At 43.3% G+C, this 20906-nt stretch overlaps 1 protein-coding gene across 1 annotated transcript in view; it reads right to left on the bottom strand.

The window, feature by feature from the left end:
- LOC144480803 (E3 ubiquitin-protein ligase HECW1-like) overlaps window positions 1-20906 on the bottom strand; it is a 391619-nt gene that overhangs the window by 74604 nt on the left and 296109 nt on the right. Inside the window, exons 18-21 of the mRNA XM_078200410.1 lie at window positions 16765-16874; window positions 15316-15436; window positions 14481-14594; window positions 6052-6204 (exon numbers count right to left, since the gene is read on the bottom strand). Coding sequence (XP_078056536.1) covers window positions 6052-6204; window positions 14481-14594; window positions 15316-15436; window positions 16765-16874 — 498 coding nt within the window. The remainder of the gene's footprint in view (window positions 1-6051; window positions 6205-14480; window positions 14595-15315; window positions 15437-16764; window positions 16875-20906) is intronic.

Below are 20906 nucleotides of genomic sequence, written 5' to 3'. Positions count from 1 at the left end.
CTGGCAGTGCCATGGGGAGGGATGGGGGTCCCGTGTCTGTGGGGGGAACCTCTCTCTTATTTTTGTTTTCATGGAGTCATAGAATCCCTACAATGCAGAAGGAGGCCATTTGGCCCATCGAGTCTGCACCTACAACAATCCCACCTTGGCCCTATCCCTGTAATCCTACATATTTACCCATCTAATCCCTTTAACCTATGCATCCCAGGACAATAAGGGGCAATTTAGCTTGGCCAATGCACCTAACCTGCACATCTTTGGACTGTGGAGGAAACTGGAGCACCTGGAGGAAACCCATGCAGACACGGGGAGAGTGTGCAAACTCCATATAGAGAGTGACCCAAGCCAGGAATCGAACCCAGGTCCCTGAAGCTGTGAGGCAGCAGTGCTAATCAATGTGCCACCATGCCGCCCATTTGTTTGGAGCATCGTGCCCTTTAAAACCTGAAAGCTGATGTTGCTGGTGGGGAGGGCTTCTTCAGAATCCATCCTGCCAGCCTGACATCATAGGACCTGCCTCTGGGATTTTTCTTGACCAAGTATCAAGAAATATGATGGGAAGGCTGGCAGTGGAGCCAGCAGGATATTCATCATTTTTCTAGCCTCAGCTGACACTTAGGGCAGAATTTTACCAGCATGTCCGCCCGAGGTTCGTACGATCCTGCCCGAGGCCAACGGAGAATGCCGTTCTCCGAGTCTCACCGGCCCCCGGAATTGGGGCGGGCGTGCCAGTAAAATTCAGGCCTTAGTCATGAAAACAGAAAATTCCGCCCACAGTTGAAGAATAAGAGGTCGCACTTTTAAGATGGAAATGAAGAGAACTTTTTTCTCCCAGAGAGTCATTAGTCTGTGGAATTCTCTTCACCTGACAGCAGTGAAACCTGGGTCATTGAATATATTCAAGGTTAATAGACAAGGGAGAAAGGATAATGGGGACAAACAGGAAGGTGGAGTTGTGACCACAACCAGATCAGCCATGATCTTATCAATTAGCGGAGCAGGCTAGAAGTGCCAAATAGCCTGCTCCTGCTCCATACTCCTATGTTCCTAAATGGCAGTGGGAAAACTGGCAATGGGAACAAGGCAGTCAATAGTGTCCAGTTCCGTGTGCTAACTTCTCATTCCTGTCCAAAACGGGGACAAAAATCAGCTTCACAGTTTCCTTAAAACTGAAACCGTCAGGACAGCTTCCAAAACTGTTTTACTGTCATCAGGAATGTTTGGAAGCAGCACACATGGATGTTCCTTGCATCAAGAGTTATTTGATTATCAAAATCTCTCAGGCCTTACTGTGCACCCGCTTGGTGATTTATCAATCTAATGCAGGAACGCATCTTGAGGTATTTTTCCCTGGGTAAGATGGACTGGCTAAAGTCAGATGTTTACGTTGTTTTTCAAGTTTCTCTCTGTTTCATTTTGACAGATAGTTTTGAAATGAGGGACATCAGGTTGCTGGAAGGTTTGTCACCATGGCTTATGCAGAATCACAGCATGCAATCTTTTTTATTCAATGGATGTGAGCGTGCTAGCAAGGCCACAATTTATTGTCTATTCCTAACTGCTTTTGAGACCTGCCTTCTTAAACCACAGAATGTATTGTAGGTACACCCACAGTGCTGTTAGCGAGGGAATTCCAGGTTATTGATGCAGTGACAATGGGAAAAATCGGGATACAGTTCCAAGTAAGGATGATGAGTGGCTTGGAGTGGAATCTGAAGGTGGTGGTATTCCCAAGCTTCTGCTGGTCTTGTCCTTCCAGGTGGTAGGGGCCTTGTATTGTAAAATGTTGTCAAAAGAGGATTGGCAAGTTGGCGTAGTGCAATTTGTAGGTGGTACACACTGCTGCCACTGTGAGCAAGTGGTGTCGAAAGTGAATTTTTAAGATGGTGGATGGTTCCAGATCACATGGGTTGCTTTGTTCTGGATAGTGTCAAGCTTCTTGAGTGTTGTTGGAACTGCACTCAGCCAGGCAAGTGGAGAGTATTCCATCATGCTGCTGACTGTACCTTGTAGCTGGCGAAAGGCTTTGGGGGGAGTCAGGAAGTGAGTTAAATTGTTGCAGAATTCACTGGCTTTGACCTGCTGTTTTATTCACGGTATTTACGTGGCTAGTCCAATTCAGTTTCTTGTGACACCTGGCATTTTAATAATGAGGGATTCAGCGATGGTAGTTCCACTGACTTCCAAGGAGAGATGGTTAAATTCTTTCTTGTTGGTGATGGTCATTGCCTGGCATTTGCGTGGCATGAATGTTAGTTCCCACTTTTCAGCCCAAGTCTGAATGTCGCCTAGTCTTGCTGCTCGGAGGTCTGGAGTGTTTCATTTCTGAGGGGTTGCAACTGGTACTGAACACTGTGCAATCAATGGCAAATATCTCCACTTCTGACTCTTTGTTGAAGGAAAACTCACTGATAAAGTGGCTGAAGATGTTAGGGCCTGGGACACAACTCTGATTAACTGCTGCAGCAATTTCTGGCTTTCAACAACCACATCCATCTATCTTTGTGCTTGGTAGGACTCCAGCCTGTGGATAGTTTTCCACTGATCCCCACTGAATTCAATTTTGCTCGGGCTCCTAGGTGTCGCGCTCAGACAAATGCAGTCTTGTTGTTAAAGGCAGTCACACTCACCTCACTTTTGGAGTTCAGCTCTCTGGAGCTGAAAAATCCATGTTTGGGCCAAGCCTATAATGAGACTTGGGGCTGAGTGGACCTGGAGGAACCAGTTCTATGCCTCGTTTTAATGTGTTGCTGTACAGCTTCTTCTAGCCAGGCCACATAAACTTGCTGCTTTTACCTTGCAGGGGAACACTTGCTTCAGAAGTCTGTCGGATGACATCTAAATGTTGTGGCTGCAGCAATGAGGTATGCTTCACTGAACATCACTTGAATGCATTTGAGCGGCCCCTGACAGGACTTAGTATGGTGATGACATTTCATCAATTAAAGGCTTACAAAGAGATAATGTTGTGTATCATGTTCCATGGCCACTGCAAAACTAACCAGCCTTTGAAATGCTCGTCACTATAATATGAATCGCAGCATTCCTTGCTTTTTAAGACATTACAAAATCCGGCTTTTTATAGGACTACAGAGTTTAGAGAAGCAAAACCTAGGATATCTAAACATCAAAAAACATGGAATGATAGACAGCTGCATGGCCTGTCAAACCTGCTTCTTCAGTAATCACAGCACAATGAAGATTTACAGTACTGAGGCAGAGCATGTTGCCCACTGGTCTACACTGACTCTTTGTTCGAGCAATTCAATTATCTACTGCCCTATCGAATTGTATGGGCTAAAAATTGGTTCATTTTGAATTGTTAGTGGTGTTGTGAGACATCAATAAATCCATTGGGAAACTCCTGAGCGCACATGGGAACACCCTTCCCAGCGTAGGATGCAGTGCAAGCCATGAAGGAAGCAGCTAGAGGTATGACGCTCCCCACTTGGACAGCCTCCAAATTTGCACCAAGTTTACAACAACAATTTGTACCCGGATGGCACCTTTAACAAAGTAAAACTTCCCAAGGCTATCAAAGTGCTATCAAACTGTGAGAGATATGTCAGATCGAAATGGTAGATTTTAAGGAGCAGCTTGCAAGAGGAAAGAGAGATGGGGTGGTGCCTGGAGGGAACTCAAGAGATTAGGACCTTGTCAGCTAAAGTTATGGCTGTTAATAGCGAAGCAATTAAAATTGGTGATGCATGAGAGATCAGAATTGGAGGAACACAGATACCGTAGAGGGTTGTAGGACTGGAAGAAATTGGGAGAGGGAAAGGAGGGATTTGAAAACAAGGATGTGAGTTTTGAAACTGAGGCATTGATAAACAGGAATGCCAATACAGGTTAGCAAGCTCAGCAGTGTTAGATTATAGAATCATTGAATCTACGGATGGCCGTTTGGCCCATTGAGTCTGCACCAACAACAATCCCACCAAGGCCCTATCCCTGAAACCCCACATATTTATAGTCCTAATCCTCCTGACACTAAGGGGCAACTTAGCATGGCCAAACAACCTAACCCTCACATCTTTGGACTGTGGGAGGAAACCGGAGCACCCGGAGGGAACTCACGCAGTCACGGGGAGAATGTGCAAACTCCATACAGACAGTGACCAAAGGCCAGAATTGAACCTGGGTCCCTGGCGCTATGAGACAGCAATGCTAACCACTGTGCCGCCCCTAATGATTGCAATTTGGAGTGACTTAGAACACAGGAAGCTTGATTGTTTTGGATGATCTCAGGTTTATTCGAGTTTAAATATGGGAGGTCAGCCAGGGGTCTAGTAAATCGTAAAGTTCAGAGGTAAGTAAAAAGTGAAGTCACCATAGTCCCAGATGGCCATAGGCTGCTCTCCCGTTTGACAGGGAGATCTGACTGGTGGCGATTTAACCTGAGGATCACCATAAGCAAGGTTGAGAAAGCGGGCCTTCATAAATAACCACAGCTGGAATGGGAATTGAACACGCGCTGTTAGCACCACTGTCCATCACAAACCAGCTGTCCAGCCAAATGAGTTAAACCGACCCTCAAAGGAAACATTCTCCCCGTTGGGGAATTGAACTTGTCTCTCGAATGACATGCAGGGATAGTAGCTACTATTTTATGGAGGAACTTCATTCAGAGATGACAAAATTCAGAGCTACCAAAGGAATGGATGTGGCTTTCAGTATCAGGTGGCCCAAGGCAGGGATATACAATGAGGCCATAGGCAAGCTAAGCTTTCATGTATTCTACTCCACAAGTTTCTCTTTTGGAACTGTTCTTCATTAATGCTCCATGAGCCCAAAAGTAATAACTTTACTCCAGAATATGCTTCAATCCTCACATCGCCACTATTCAATCCTGACCATCTCAACACAAACATCCTCTACTCTTCCATAGGCAACTGACTCATTGACCTTAAATCAAACGGTGAATACGCCGTGTGTCGATCCTCATTACTGAGAACTTTTCAAAGAAATTAGTTTAAACATGGGTAACACCACATAAGGAATGCGGTTGACAATTTCAACTCAAAAATATTTCAAAACTAAACAAAATAAAGTGCTCCTAAACTTTTGTTTGCATTGAGTTCGAAAACAGCTGGATACAAGTTGCTGCTTCAGTGACATGGAGGAGGCAAGTTAGCAATGCCCTGTGATCTCAGGCCAAAGACAGAAACATCGGCGTGGTTTGCTCAGCAGCTCACTAATCCGATGTTCAGTTTTGTTCGTAGTAGCCAAGAGCTACAGTACCAAGACACAGGCCTGCTTTTATATAAAGTTCAAAAAAAAGTGTCTCAAATGAGATGTATCACTTGCTGTGATGTAATAAATGTGCTTTCACTTGCTCATCCTAAATGTTGTTTCACATTACTCCACAGAGAGTTAAAGCATTCTCTGGTCTTAAGATAGTTCTCACTAACTGCAAGTCAAAAAACATTTAGAAATGAATGCTTTCATGCAGTGCCAATTTAATTTGTTTACGACAGTGGCCTTGATAAACCATCCAGATCTTTATATTCGTGTGGAATATAGTCTACCTCACTCCTGGGGCAAAACAGTCTTCTGCAATAACTGAAGCTGCTGGGAACTCAGAGGTTAAGGTTTGACCAGCTAGCAGATGGTGAAACTGAACATTGTGACTGATATTTTGAGGTTGAAATAAATACATGTTTTTAAGATTTCCAAAGCTTTCAAAACCTTTGAAGTCTGTAACTGGAATTTTCCGGCCGTTCACGTCAGCGGGATTTTCTGGAAATATTCAGCCTTAGTCTTTTCCTCCATTCTCGCTAATTGCTTCGGCTGTCCTTGTACCACATAGTGTCACCAACCAGAAGCAGCTAGCCACTACCCTAGCAGGAATCACAAGCTAACACCATGGGAAAACTTTAAGAATAAAGATTCTCACCACCTGTCCGCAGTCGATATCGAAAGTGAGCTGTCGATTATCTTTAGTTAATCAATTAGCAGTTTTAATTTCTACAATAAACATTGGGAGGAAATGGAGTTTTAATGGCATGTTTTTCTTGGAAGTAAGTAGTGTAAAGAAAAGGCGAACTTTACCATTCCAGATGATTTTCTACAAATGCTGACATTGGACTGATCTGCACTGTGTATGTGTCGTTGGCTGAATACTCAAACAAACCATAGTAGGGATTGAAAAGTTCTTGCGACAAGAGGAAGAAAAATTCTCTTGATGGTCCACTGTAATCCAGTCTGCAGAAGAACAATACAAAAAATTAAACCATAATATAGAAGGAAGAAACACACTGCCATTCACATTCAATGCATTTAAATGTTAAACTTCAAGCTGGGTTTTTTTTTCCATTTATTTTTAATGCTAATCAGTGTCTGATGGAGTCATGCACCCTTAACCACAATTACTGAAGACAATCCTTATTTTATTATTGAAGTCCTCAGTTCAAACAGGACAATCTTAATTAAGTGATTCAGTTGCCCCATCCATCACCCTCCAATTTACCCCCTGCCTCAGTAAGCACTGACTCACAATAGGGTATAGTTCCATTGCCAACACTCCACACCTTGCGCAAGTGGCAAATCTTCATGTGTGAGCTTGGACCTTCAAATGAGTGGAATTTTTGACCCTATGGAGTGTCACAGCTCTTTCCTGATGTTTAATGTCCAAACTGAATGCAATATTCCAGCTGTGGTCTATCCAAGGCTCTGCATGACATCCCCATTTTAGAATTTTAACCCCTTTGAAATGAGGCCAACATTACATTTCTCTTTTTGATTACTTTCTGTACCTCTGTACAAGATGTTAATGATATTTGTACATGGACACCTGAATTGCTTTGTCATTATAGACATTCTGATTTGTCTGACTCAGAGCCAAAGCAGATTACCTTAAATTTCCCCATGTCAAACTACAATCGACAGTCTGTCTATCTTCCTTTGTAATTTCCTCCTCCTACCAATATTTCCTAGTTTGGTGTCATCTGCAAAATTGGATAAACAATTCCCTATTCTTTCTAATTTCTGGTGAAAATCCCAATCCAGATCATTGGGGAACAGCACGTCTTACATCACGTCAGTTAGAAAGTCATAACTCAGTGTTTTTTTTATAACCTTCCGACTAATTACCAACCACACATCACAATGTTACCTCCAACGTATTTTGCTAATTATCTTTTGTGATACTTTACCAAATGCCTTCTGGAATTCCATGCAAACTACATACATGGATTTTCCTCTATCTACCATGCATTCATCACTTCTCAAATTCAATTGATTAGTCAGAATTAACCTATATATCACACACCTATGCCAACTCTTCTTGGTCAACTGATCAAGTCCAAGTGCTCAGTCACTCTGCCTGGGGGGTATCATGCCCATGGAATTTGCTAACTGCTTTTCAAATGGCTGGGAAGAGACCTCACAGTAGCAATGTGCCATTCTGTCCTAATGGGAAGTCGGCTGACACAAACCCTCACTGATGTAGTCACTAAGATTAGTAACTCATATACTGCAAATTTGCTGGAGTGATGCTGAATTCTACTTCATGGCATATTGTGCTGCACTCTACCATTTTGTCAGCTTGCTATTTGCCCCTACCAAAATGCAGAATTTATTTTCCCCACAGGGCTCCAACTGGCTTATTGCTTTGAAAATGCTGGCTTGTTGTCAACTGTGAGCACAAGCGGATTCTGGTGAGATTTTAACTTTAACAAAATCCATCAACTCAAACAGAGGTCAGATCAAATTCTCTGGGCTGGATTTTCATCTGCTTGTGGAAGCGGGAATAGGGTTGGGAAAGCTAATACCATGACGTTATTCACCGTAACCATGAATTTTTGCTCTCTTCCTCACTTTGTGCTATTTTTGTGCTGCCTTTTCATAGGTCACAATCCCATGCCTAGCTCTTCTGAGGTTGGCAGTCTTGTAGAAAATTTGAACTTCCTCCCATTACTCCTCTGCTATTTTCATGTGTTGGTGCAGGTTTTGTAAACCCTAAAAATGTCAGTCTCATTGGAGGAAAGTCTACTGTGGAGTCGCAAACATTCTGATTGGTAGGTTTAAAAGCTTTGGCAACTATTGGGTACTATATTGTAGACTTGATGTATTAACTGCAGTGATTCATCATAGGGCTCTGTAATGCAATGGTAAGTTAACGTTACCTTGACCAGCATTGTTTAAGTGATAAGATGCATTAGAGTACTTTTCTCATTTGAGAAAGTGTCATAATACTTTCAAAACTGCAAAAAAGATGTGCTGGGAAAATCCCCATCACCTTTGGAATTGTGCTTTAAATGTCAGCAGATCGTCAGTTTTGAAAACTATTGCCCTGATGTTGAAAGTAAAAATAAATCTCAGCAGTTGCTGCACTCCATTGATTGACAGGCAATCTGCTTTGAAATGGAAATGAAACACCACTTGCAACTTAAAATAAAGGCTTTTAAGATTTAATAGACTCTATTGTTTATACTACACAAGGTTTGTTCTTACAGCTAGGTCTATTATGAATGCTATGCTGAGTTTCAAAACCTCCAGCACCACTTACCTCATCAGGGGGCTATGTTCACATTTTGATTGACAGTTTTAAGAATTTAATAGAGGATTATCTGTCTTGGATAAGTGGATAAATGTTTTTACAATAGTTTGACCACTCACTGGGGATTATATTTTTGAATGAATTTCATGGAGGAGAGTTTTTTTCAGTGTGAAGTATTATTGAATGGCAGTTCTAGGAGACTGTTCAAAGTTAATTTTTCTATTGCCCATAGTGGGTATTGGGTGAGTGGCTATGGAGAATGCATGGGGAGATGCATGGGGCACAAGTGGATGAGTGAAGTTTAGAAGACCTAAGAACAACATTGGGAATTGGGCCAAGAAGTGAGGCGGGCTTTTTAGCTGCCTCTCTATCCACATTCCTCCCATACCACATGTTGGCTTGTTAAGCCTGAGATTTCCCTTCCCACGTCTCCCAGAGACACAAACATTGACGGGATGTGGTTCCGAAGTTGTCTTGGGTTTTGGAAGTCAGCAACAGGCCCGACTTGCCTTTCTCTGGCTCGAGCCAAAACTCTGGGCCTCTATCTCTAAATAAACTGGGTAAATTCAATTATAATTTCATTGTTATTTATGCTAATGTCACCCTAGGCAGTACGGTGGCACAGAGGTTCGCACGGCTGCCTCACAGCACCAGGGACCCGGGTTCGATTCCCGGCTTAGGTCACTGTCTGTGTGGAGTCTGCACCTTCTCCCCATGTCTGCGTGGGTTCTCTCCGGGTGTTCTGGTTTCCTTCCACAATCCAAAAGACGTGCTGGTTAGGTGCATTGACCATGCTAAATTCTCCCTCAGTGTACCCGAACAGGCGCCAGAATGTGGAAACTAGGGGATTTTCACAGTAACTTCATTGCAGTGTTAATGTAAGCCTATTTGTGACACTAATAAATAAACTTTAAAATTAAACTTAAAACAGTCATGTTTTGGACAGGTTCAGTAACATGTTCCAAATAGTGTGCTCCTCACTGATAGTCATTCATCAAATGAAACAGTTTAATAGTTGTTATTCATAACTATTCTTCTTCTCCTAAATCTGAAAAGGATCTGACTTGATTAATTTTATGATTTGTACTTTCATTATCAAGAAGTATACCAGGTACAACAAATTTTAATGGCAACATACAGGGTGAAATGCCCTGGAGGGTTGAGAAGGGGGTGGGGGTGGTGTTCTTAATGCCGGGGAATTTAAGAGCCTTAATAGGGGCATGGATGGGCTTCATGTCAAGGCCCTGTCCACCCACCATAAAATTGCATCCACGTTGAGGTGGGCGGGATCCTGGAGGGAATCCCATCCATGCTTATTTATGCTTTCCCCACTTCCCCACCTCGGAATCTGCCGAGGGGAGAAATGTAAATTCTGGTCATGGTGATTATCCTAGTTTTAAGCAGTCTGGGAATAGAAGCCACCCAGTGATGTGAAGCAAAAGTCTAGCTATAGAATTAATTGGCTATGAATTAGATTACATAGAAACATAGATAGAAACGTAGAGGTTCAGGGACCTTGGAAAAGCAGAGTAAGGATTGGTTGAAATTGAATAATGTTGACAACAAAGCTCGTAGATTTGTTTGATTAAAAAAAGGAAGGATCTTTCCTGAATGTGTTGAACTCAAGCGATTAACAGGACATTTGACAAAGGATCATCTGGACTCAAAATGTCAGCTCTTTTCTCTCCTTACAGATGCTGCCAGATCTGCAGAGATTTTCCAGCATTTTCTCTTTTGGTCTTGATAGGAGAGATTGTACAGGGTCCAAAGAAGATGTCAGCTTGATGGAACAAATGACTTTTCTTACTACATAGGAATCTTAAATGGAATTTAACATCTTAAATGGTATTTTGACATAGCATCAAAATCTGACGAAAGAAACCTGCAGGAAGTTCTTCCCAATCAACAGCTCATGAGGAGCAAAACGTGGTCTGATTTCTAGAATACTGCTATCTATGGCAACAAACTCAATAGCACAAGCTGCATCTGGTTTCTGCTTTCTATCCAAGATTCACTTTCAGCTATCTTAAATCCCTCTGACACCTTTGCTATCACATCCAACATTAAGTAAAAATGATTCACATTTTTGGAGATATAGCAAGATGTTTTTGTCTACTGTCTGGCCTACAGCTGATATTTTCCATCAGGTTTTACAAAAGACACACATATACTGCCTCGTGTCACGTCTCAGAAACATCTCAATTTGCCTCATACAAGTCAAATATTTCTGAAGTGCAACGACAGTTGTTATTTGGATAAGTGTGACGGCCATTTCCATACATCATGTTAAATGGAGGATTGTACTGATTTTGGTGAATAACAGTTTACCACAGTCTTATTCAATTCATCTGGAATATTGCCTTAACAGTAGTTGGCAATGACATAATAGTGTGTGCATGTATCTTGTATAAATATTTCAAATATAACTGTCATCTCAATGATGATTACAATATGCAGTTGAATGCAGTTAATCACACGTTTTATGGTAACGTAGTTCTGAGGTAGGCACAAAATTTCACTTTGTTAAACCACATAACATTTTTTTCATTTTGAAATATCTAATTCAACCACATCACTTAAATGCAATTTAAGTATAAAATAGCCCATCAAACTTCTATAAAATACATTGCATTTTGTAAAAAACATTATTCCAGTTTTTTTGCCTGTTATTCTATCTGCTGGTCACTCTTAGTGTACAGAAGTTCTTGATAGCAGTCCTAAATTTACCATTACTAGTTTGAAACTGTGTCCTCTTGCAATCTATTTTAAATATTCTGAGTTTATTTTTTTAATTCTCTGAACAATCATATATTGCTGAGATCACCTCTCAAATGCTTACGCTTCAGTCATAGAATCATAGAGTCATAGAGTCCTTCGGCCCAACTTGTCCATGCCACCCTTTTTTTTTTAAAACCCCTAAGCTAATCCCAATTGCCCGCATTTGGCCCATATCCCTCTATACCCATTGTACCCATGTAACTATCTAAATGCTTTTGAAAAGATAAAATTGTACCCGCCTCTACTACTACCTCTGGCAGCTTGTTCCAGACACTCACCACCCTCTGTGTGAAAAAATTGCCCCTCTGGGCACTTTTGTATCTCTCCCCTCTCACCTTAAACCTATGTCTTCTAGTTTTAGACACCCCTACCTTTGGGAAAAGATATTGACTATCTACCTTGTCTATGCCCCTCATTATTTTATAGACCTCTATAAGGTCACCCCTCAGCCTCCTACGCTCCAGACAAAAAAGTCCCAGTCTATTCAGCCTCTCCTTATAACTCAATCCATCAAGTCCCGGTAGCATCCTAGTAAATCTTTTCTGCACTCTTTCTAGTTTAATATCCTTTCTATAATAGGGTGACCAGAATTGCACACAGTATTCCAACAAGACATCCCAACTCCTGTATTCAATGTTCTGACCGATGAAACCAAGCATGCCAAATGCCTTCTTCACCACTCTGTCCACCTGTGACTCCACTTTCAAGGAGCTATGAACATGTGCCCCTAGATGTCTTTGTTCTGTAACGCCCTACCATTAACTGAGTAAATCCTGCCCTGGTTCAATCTACCAAAATGCATCACCTCACATTTGTCTAAATTAAACTCCATCTGCCAATTTATCAAGATCCCATTGCAATTGCAGATAACTTTCTTCACTGTCCACTGTGCCACCAATTTTGGTGCCATCTGCAAACTTACTAACCATGCCACCTATATTCTCATCCAAATCATTAATATAAAGTCTTACTTAATATAAGTCTTTCCTTATTGTAGGAACCCCAGACACTAAGTTCAGCCTCCCATTCTCCTCTGCACTTTCTGCAGCACCTGAATAACTCCCTTGTGTTCAATAACCAGCATTCAATGCAGCATTCAACATAGGATCTGATCACAGTATGACAGAATATGATCAATACCTCTTCTGACTTGCATCCTATTCTCTTAGCTATGAAGTTCAGTATCCTTTTGACTTTGTTGATTGCTGCTCTTCATTGGTTGGACATGATAAGCATCGCGCCAACTAAGACTCGTGATCCTTTTCAATTTTGTCCTTAGTTATTTCATGAGGGTATGTGCTTTGCCTACTTTTTCCTGCTTTGTAGAGCTATGCTACACTTGTCTGAATTTAGTCCAGCAAAAGTTATAATTTTGGAGCTGCCTCTTCCAATCCCACTGCCATTTACTTTGTCATTAACTGCAAACTTGAATACTTTGCATTGGATTTCTGAATGCAGGTCATTTGCGTAAATTAGAAACATTCATGATCCCAGCACTGAGCCCTAAGGTATCCCATTCAGTGCCACCCCCACACTACCATGACTCCTCGACCATAATTCACTGCTTTTAACCCCTTTAGCTATTCCCAAGGTTCATGCTGAATCCAGCTTTGAGTATAACTCATAGCTCTTCTCATGGAACTTTGTTTTACTAAACTGTTCACATAGGAGCATTACATGTTGGAACTCCCAGTGCTATATATCTGCCACATTTACAATGTACCAGCAGCAACGTTAAGTAATGCACAGATACAGTTTCTGGAAATTGCAAATGTGTCTTGCTTTTCTTGTCAGCGAATAATCATGGGCAGCTCAGAAAGGTCAGTGCAGGTCAACAAATAGGAAACAATACCAGATGACTGGACATTCAGCTCACCTGCAGTCTGCAGAAATGACGGGCTACACTAGCTGCAGATGAAAGGCATAGATCATCTCTTGCCATCTGCATTGAAGAACTGGCACTAAAGTCTGTAACTGGTGCTGGTATGGTAATGTAAAGAAGATATAAAGTGCACTGTCCTGAAATCCTATGGCATATCATCCTGGCTGTTGAACTAGGGCTGTGCATGCCAGTGTCCTCCTGTGCTGAGCCTGCCAGAGTTAGTCATAGTTTGCCGAACTTAGGCATGGTGGGACAAATGCCACTACAAGCATGTGTTTGTTCTAAGTGGCTGGCATCTCTAGTGCCTCCCCCCTTTAGGGTAGTTTACCCAGGTGTCTTTCGGAACCTGTCAGACCTCTGATTAAGCAAAGGGTTCGGCTCTTCTTAAATAAGCTCTTTCTTTGGAAGTCCAGGTTAATTCATTGGATCCCACCACTGGAGACCACTGTTGCTCATATAGGATCTGGTAAACTTCAGCATACAGACCTCCAGAAATATGTTGGGATGCCAACTCAACCAGAATTCTCAACATAGGGAGTCCCCAATATTGACTCAACTCCCTTCAATTTCACCCCTTATGAGGCCTTCCCATTGCCCCAGTACAACTAGGTCACCAACATTTCTCGGCTGGGTTGGGATGGGGAAGTGTGGGGGACATTGTGCATGCTGTCGCTTTCTCAGTGGCGTTACAAGAACCAAATAATTCTGGTAAAATTCCAGGCCCAGTGTCTCGAGCAAGATTAAAGCTCTCTGTTTGATACAAAAAGTCAGGATAGATTAAAAAAGTCACTTGGAACCAAACTTTATGGAACACGAATGTGGCCAATCTTTAAGACATGAGGAGGGAACGACTAAAAATCTGCTGATATTAGGAGAATGCAGGATTGAAACTGCATGCCTGTGGATTTGCCTGGGATTTTTCTTATAATGAATGGCTTTATAAAATACATAAGCTATTTAAAGCTGCTGAAGAACTTCTTGTTATTTGATCAATCATACTGTACACTGACCCTGCACAAAATGTGCCGTGCACAATGCCTATTAGTTATAATAAGGCCATAGGGTGATAACTTAGTGGGAATTTGCAACATTTAGCAGGACTCTAATGAATTAATCAGTCTGAGGAACACTTTGCGAAAGGGCTTTAATGATTAAAAAGTTCGCTTTTCTATGAAGGTTATTTTGATAGCTGACCACAGCTTTCCCTAAGTAATTGTTAATGAGAGAATCAGTCAGTATTGTTGATATATTGCAAGGGATGGGGGTGGGGGGGACTGAACAATATCCAATCAACATCAAACTCATGGAGAAACTTCATACCCTTCTTCGCCAACGAATGTGACATACAACTTGTTCCGTTGCAGGTCTTTGCGTGAATAGGCCATAACCTGATTGAAGGTACCTTCCAGTAAGTGGTCCCTGCGTATAATTAATCTGCCAAGGAGAGAGCAGAGTTAGAGTGACACAATAGAGGCAGCTGTGTGGGCTCCAGAGCTGCCAGCAGGATTTTTACAGCAGGGATCTTTTTTTCCGTAATTGAAAGCACATGTAAGCTATATATAGGAAGTCCCAAATTATTTTTCTTGGAGAATGCATGTACATTTTTGATTTCAGTTATTCACTTACTAACAAGCCTCTTAAATGGGCTTTACCTCCACAAGAAGCTGTTTCTCTTTGAAAACAAGCAACTTATTTTCTTTGAAAATATTGGTCTAAACCACAGTGAAATGCGTCACTCTGCCATCAGCTGTGATGCCGCGTGATTCTTTTTTCTATCTGGATGAGTCCCTTTTTGAGGAAGAAAGCATCTGCCTTCTTTTCACATCTTATCATCCTCTCAGGATGTACAACCAATGGATTAAATTGCGGGTGTTCATGTGTTCAGTCCATAGGTTAGATCTAACAAATTCGTGCTCTTGTCACTAAGCTTGTGCACTAGGAGCATATATCAGTATTTTGGGTGGAGGGCCCAGCTGCTCTGCAAAATTTTCCATCTATTAATTATTAAGTACAGTAAATCCTGTGGGCCCCATTAACCTCCTCGTGCAAATTTCTGTGTGTGTGTGATTCACGAAGCCCCATGCTGCCGGTGTGAGTTAGTAAAATGGATTTAATTGGCAGCTTCATGAGGGAATTATAAAAGTGAGTTCCTTACTTGATTTTTCCTGGTCCTTGTCCATAACCTTTGGCCTCAAGCTTTCTGTAGAAGTTTCTCAGCTTGGCTTCAAAATCTCTCCTGTATGGTGCAGGAGCCCTTGCACTTGCCCGCTGCATGCCTTTCAAAACAGAAATGAAAACTATATTTTCATGATGAACATATTCCTGCAAAATTCATTTAGTGAGCAGAAAAGAAATTAGAACATTGATTGAAGTCAATTCTTTCAGCACAGGCCTTCTTCCCCTATGGGGCTGTAGCTGTGGATGGCTAGTGCTCTATCTGTGCTGCACTCTGGATACGGTACAGTTTACAATAGACAGCACACCTCTGCTACCCGAATTGGAGCCTATCTACACAGAGATTCTTGAACGCATCCAAGCAAAGGTGTCTTTGCTGCTGTAGCAGGTATGAACAGTAATGGTGGATGTGAACAGTTCTCATGTGCTTGGCTTTCTTCTTCCTTTCTCCAAAAAACATCACCTTTCTCAGATTCCGATAGGGGAATCCATTCTCGACATTTTCCAGTACCAATACGAAATGTGGCAGGGACTTGACCGGGGAACAACGTTTTACCTGCAAGCAAGTGGCTTCAAAACTTTGAACAGAAGAAAATAAAAACATCCATAATTGCTTCCAATTGCTTGTAATTTGCAGTCCGTTGACCCCTTCTCATTTCAATAGGCCCCGTTCAGCAAACCACTCAGTAGTCCTGAATGCCCATTGTGCATGGAAATTGTTCGGAATTTGTTTGGAATCAATGGGGATGGTGAAACTATGCTATTTGTACCAAGTTAAATCATAACTGGAAAGTTATAATGAAGTTCCAAGATAGTACAAGCTGAAAAGGGAGAAGATCCAATGCCATTCATCTCCATCTGCCATGTGCTCTGTTATGTCAGGGCAATGTCTACTTACGGAGGGCAATAAAGCCAAAATAAAGGCTTTGACAAAGGGTCATCTGGACTCGAAGCATCATCTCTTTTCTCTCCTTACAGAGGCTGCCAGACCTGCTGAGATTTTCCAGCATTTTCTCTTTTGGTTTCAGATTCCAGCATCAGAAAAATTTGCTTTTAAGCCAAAATTCAGTCTGTTTGGGTTTACCTGTGGTTTCTGGTATGGTTTTAACCAAACACTGTGCTGGCATGAATCCCTCATTCTCTCTTACCATGATCTGCTGTGAGATTGAATATTAAGAAAGGATAACTGTAATTTTAGGCAGAGCTTTACATCCATTGAACAAAGCCACTAAGGCAGCACTCTTCCAGTGAGAGTGCAAGGTTGGTGACATTTTTTATTTACAGATTTTATTTACAATCCAGTTTGATCGCAAGATACTTTCTGTGATTGCTTTTAGAGCTTAGACTGGGTCATTCTCTCAGGTTACATCAATGATAGGATAAAGTTCTACCCAGTTCGAACGCTAAACTCAAAGATCAAGGACCTCACCTGGGGAGTTCTGAGGCGAAGAGCCAGGGGAGCAGCGTGGGGAGTAGTTGTACCCTGGGTGAAATGAAACATGTGCTGGAACATATGACATAATCTCATCTTCAAAGAGGCTGGAAGAAAAAAGAAACATGGTAAGTGAATGCTTGACTGAGTTGGCAATCAATGGCAGGAAGGATTACAATGACAGTGACCTCATTATTATTGACTGAACCATTTTCTTTTAAGCAAATAGTATGACTTGACTATCGTGAAAGATTTCATACTGAGGAATGTAACTGAAAGAGACATCAGCAAAGTGTTTGCGTGACATTTTTCTCATGTTTGCAAATTTAACATAAAATGATGCATCATCGTGCACTTATGTGTATTATGACTCTGATGCCAATGATGCAGGTTTCCTTCATCCCAAACTAAAGCCTTTTGAATCTTTAATAGAGATTTATCATTGAAGAAAATCCTCCTTTAAATGGCAATGAATAGTGACTATCAGAGTCTTTATTCTAATGTGTGGAAATGGATTATTTACTTATTCAAGTCGCCCAATATTTTCAACACTTAGGGTAGGAGATAACAGAAGATGCACAGGGTGTCGATGGCACATGATAATGTATGGTAGCTGGATATTTGAAATCATTTTTCCATCTGACTGTGTGGGGGCTGCAAATAGTAACCAGATGGTTCCAGAGAAACACACTAAAAATGAAATGGATTGGAAATATTCACTATTTTCCAGCTTTGCTGTACCAAGCACTGCTCTCTCAATGCACAAACTGTATCATATCAGAGCAGGACAGCACAACATCGGCCATTTGCCCCATCAAGTCACAATTTCAAAGTCCTTTCTTCTGAAAGAAAACCACTCTCATTGGTGAGTTTTCAAAATGCCAACTATTTGAAAATACTAATGTTCTTTAATCATTCAGCAGAACAAATAAGAACAATTGAAATTAAAAGCCCGAGGGTTACTCTTGTGCACAAAATGCAACTGGCAGCAATTTTGCAAACTAATTACAAATTAGTTTCAGACTTTAGATTGAATTACATTATACAGCACGTAGACCAGGGCGAGCATTTACACAAGTGGTCAGGAAAATCTTCAAACTCAAATTTGTACAAATGAGCAGCCCTAAATTCTCTCAGCCACCTGCATTGTGTGCCTTTAAGAAATGTTTTTTTTTAAATCATGTTCTCTGCAGTTGTAAACAAGCCTTTTGGTTTCATTGTTGCTGAGCCAGCTGCTAGAAGTTCTTCTATTGCTGCTTAAATGGTTTGAATGGGGTTTTGTTTATTTTTATTCTGGTCCTTAGGGATCTTTCTGGGATATTTTATGACCCTGCATTGTGAGAGGGAAGATTGATTGACAAGTCAAAGTCAGGTGGTTCCTCCCCAGAAGAATCCAAGGATTCATTTTCAGTTTTGGGTTTACAGTCAGAAGCTGTTCTGATTGTCAAGTGGCAGGCAGGTTTTCTCTCTCTCTCCCCTGTAGTGGAAATTCTGTTGGTTAGCTGCAAGCAGGTCTTGCCTTCCTGGAGGGAAAATTCTGCTGCTGGCGGTTTGCTAGCTAGTAACTAGAGTCTCTCTATCTCTTGTGGGTGTTTGGGGAAGCTGTCCTGACTTCAAGCTGGTCTGTGTGTGTATCAAGAGGGCTGCTAGAAGTTACAAGGCTGGGAAGTCAGAGTTTCAATTCTCCAACCAAAGGACTAAGTTCTGGCATCACGTGGGTATTCATACTTTCAGTGCTAAACCTGTGACAAAGGTTTTATTTATGGGATCTGTTTGGTTGGAACAGTATTTAGCTGTTAAAGTTTGTACAATATCATGGTTGTTTTTTTTTTCTTTTTATAAAGTTATTGCTAATTTTCTTCTTATACATGTTAACTGTATTCTTAAATAAACGTTGTTTGATAAAAGCTCCCTGGTGGGTTAGTTGAATCAAACCCAGGGTGAAATATCTCATGCTCGCCCTAGCCAAATTCAAAATGCAAAACTTATCATCCAGGCGGACTTCATAAAACACTCTGAAGTTTCTGACCTGAATTGTAATAATTGCAATTGCATGTCAGCAATTGGTTGGGAAGTAAGAGACTGACGGCAGAATTTTCCCAGCCCAGTGAAGGCAAATTCCAATGTGTACGGGGTGGGAAATTCATGGAAAATGTTTTGTGACAGAATTCCGATGTCATCCATTTATTTCCCTGGGGCAGTTTCTGAGCCGTGAGTCTAAAATAAGAGCAACTGACGTGATTAAAAAAACAATTCAGAACCTTTTTAAGCTTGAATTCATCTTTGAATTCTTCCTTCCCCACAGTACATGGCTTCCAGGCTGTGTCTTCGCCATGACCACCAAGGCGAGTGCACTGTGGGAAGAGTATCTTCAATGAGCCTAACAGGCTGGGAAGGCTTTGATTAGTGAAACTAGAGAGCTCCTGCCATCTCCAGGTACAAGGCTGCTGTTCAAAGCACTTCTTCTCTTAGGAGAGTTTTTACTGCATGACAGGTAATTGCCAGTTTTTGGGTGGTACTTCACCTGTCCCACACAACCACCCTGTACACCCTGACCTCCCACCCCACCCCCCCCACAACCAACCTATACTCCCCAACCTCCCACCCCCCCCACACAACCACCCTGTACACCCCGACCTCCCACCCCACCCCCCCCACAACCAACCTATACTCCCCAACCTCCCACCCCCCCCACACAACCACCCTGTACACCCCAACCTCCCACCCCCCCACACAACCACCCTGTACACCCCGACCTCCCACCCCCCCACACAACCACCCTGTACACCCCGACCTCCCACCCCCCCACACAACCACCCTGTACACCCTGACCTCCCACCTCCCCCCACACAACCACCCTATACACCCTGACCTCCCACTACCCCCCCCCACACAAACAGCAGATACACCCCGACCTCCCACTGTCCCCCCCACAACCAGCCTATACTCCCCAGCCTCCCACCCCCCCCACACAACCACCCTATACACCCCGACATTCCACCCCCCGTATACAGCCACCGTATAGACCCAAACCTCCCACTGCCCCCCACACAACCACCCTGTACACCCCGACCTCCCATTGCCCCCCACACAACCACCCTGTACACCCCGACCTCCCACTGCCCCCCACACAACCACCCTATACACCCCGACCTCCCACTGACTCCCACACAACCACCCTATACACCCCGACCTCCCACTGCCCCCCCAAACAACCACCCTGTACACCCCGACCTCCCACCCCCCCACACAACCACCCTGTACACCCTGACCTCCCACCTCCCCCCACACAACCACCCTATACACCCTGACCTCCCACTACCCCCCCCCACACAAACAGCAGATACACCCCGACCTCCCACTGTCCCCCCCACAACCAGCCTATACTCCCCAGCCTCCCACCCCCCCCACACAACCACCCTATACACCCCGACATTCCACCCCCCGTATACAGCCACCGTATAGACCCAAACCTCCCACTGCCCCCCACACAACCACCCTGTACACCCCGACCTCCCATTGCCCCCCACACAACCACCCTGTACACCCCGACCTCCCACTGCCCCCCACACAACCACCCTATACACCCCGACCTCCCACTGACTCCCACACAACCACCCTATACACCCCGACCTCCCACTGCCCCCCCAAACAACCACCTTATACACCCCGACCTCCCACTGCCCCCCACACAACCACCTTATACACCCCGACCTCCCACCCCCCTCACACAACCACCCTGTACACCCCGACCTCCCACTGACCCCCACACAACCACCCTGTACACCCCGACCTCCCACTGACCCCCACACAACCACCTTATACACCCCGACCTCCCACTGACCCCCACACAACCACCCTGTACACCCCGACCTCCCACTGACCCCCACACAACCACCTTATACACCCCGACCTCCCACCCCCCTCACACAACCACCCTGTACACCCCGACCTCCCACTGACCCCCACACAACCACCCTGTACACCCCGACCTCCCACTGACCCCCACACAACCACCCTATATACCCCGACCTCCCACTGCCCCCCACACAACCAACCTATATACCCCAACCTCCGACCCCCCCCCACACAACCACCCTATACACCCCAACCTCCGACCCCCCCCCACACAACCACCC

Source organism: Mustelus asterias, chromosome 2, assembly GCF_964213995.1.
Source record: "Mustelus asterias chromosome 2, sMusAst1.hap1.1, whole genome shotgun sequence".
Taxonomy (NCBI): domain Eukaryota; kingdom Metazoa; phylum Chordata; class Chondrichthyes; order Carcharhiniformes; family Triakidae; genus Mustelus; species Mustelus asterias.
The sequence above is the reverse complement of the archived record's forward strand: the minus strand, read 5'-3'. Positions and strand labels throughout refer to the sequence as shown.